The sequence below is a fragment of the Apis dorsata genome, unplaced genomic scaffold (genome assembly GCF_000469605.1).
Source record: "Apis dorsata unplaced genomic scaffold, Apis dorsata 1.3 scaffold_390, whole genome shotgun sequence".
NCBI lineage: Eukaryota > Metazoa > Arthropoda > Insecta > Hymenoptera > Apidae > Apis > Apis dorsata.
The window spans coordinates 779,429-780,426 of record NW_006263651.1 but is presented as its reverse complement, the minus strand read 5'-3'; the positions used below and the strand labels follow the sequence as shown (position 1 = coordinate 780,426).

The 998-nt window shown below is 33.6% G+C and overlaps 1 protein-coding gene across 1 annotated transcript in view; it reads right to left on the bottom strand.

The window, feature by feature from the left end:
* Positions 1 to 998, bottom strand: part of LOC102679382 (unconventional myosin-IXb) — a 57,963-nt gene that overhangs the window by 9,114 nt on the left and 47,851 nt on the right. The window contains 1 exon segment of the mRNA XM_031512124.1: positions 2 to 135. Within this exon segment, the coding sequence (XP_031367984.1) occupies positions 2 to 135 (134 nt within the window).

The window sequence follows — 998 nt, the reverse complement described above, 5'->3', positions numbered from 1 at the left end:
CCTGGTTGCTCTTCGCGTTTTTCACGTCGGCGATAATGCTGGAGATCGGCGGCGAGCGCAGGCAGCCCAGCGCGGTCACGCACGAAACTATACCGTCGTCCGGGATCCCATTGTGCCGTTTCGGTGGGTCCAAGTCTGTTCAAACGTGTCAAACGCTCGTTATTATCGATTTCTACTTTCTTAATTACGTATTATTCGGTATTATTCGAAAATAGCGTTACGTTAAATCGTTAAAACCGAAATCGAACCGAGTCACATTCGCTTGTTTTAGATTTTTAAAAAAGTGTTGCGTTAAAGAATCTTGGTGCTATCTCCAAGTCTGGTTGTTATAATTTTTCGAAAATAGCCGTAATAGGCGTAATAAAGTTTAAAACTGTCGAATCGAGTCACATTGATTAGTTTTAAATTTTTAAAAAAGTGTTGCGATACGTTTATGAATTTTGGTCCAGCATTCAAGTTCGGTTGTTACAATTTTTAATAAAAATAATCATAATACTTAGAACCGAGTCACATAAACAGTTTCAGATTTTTAAAAAATTATTGCGATACGTTAAAGAATCTTGATCCCGTCTTCAAGTCCAGTTGTTACAATTTTTAATAAAAATAATTATAATACTTAGAATTGTCGAGTCACATTCACTGGTTTTAGATTTTTAAAAAAAGTGTTGCGATACATTAATTAAAGATTAATTAAAGAATCTTGGTCCTATCTTCAAGTCCAGTTGTTACAATGTTTAGTAAAAATAATCATAATAGAACTGTCGAATCGAGTCACATTGATTAATTTTAGATTTTTAAACAATTGCTGCGATACGTTAAAGAATCTTAGTGCCGCCTTCAAATCCGGTTATAATTTTTCGAAAATAGTTAAGGTTAGAATTATCGAGTCACATTCACTGGTTTTAAATTTTTAAAAAAGTGTTGCGATACGTTAAAGAATCTTGGTCCTATCTTCAAGTCCGATTGTTACAATTTTTAATAAAAATAATCATGATACT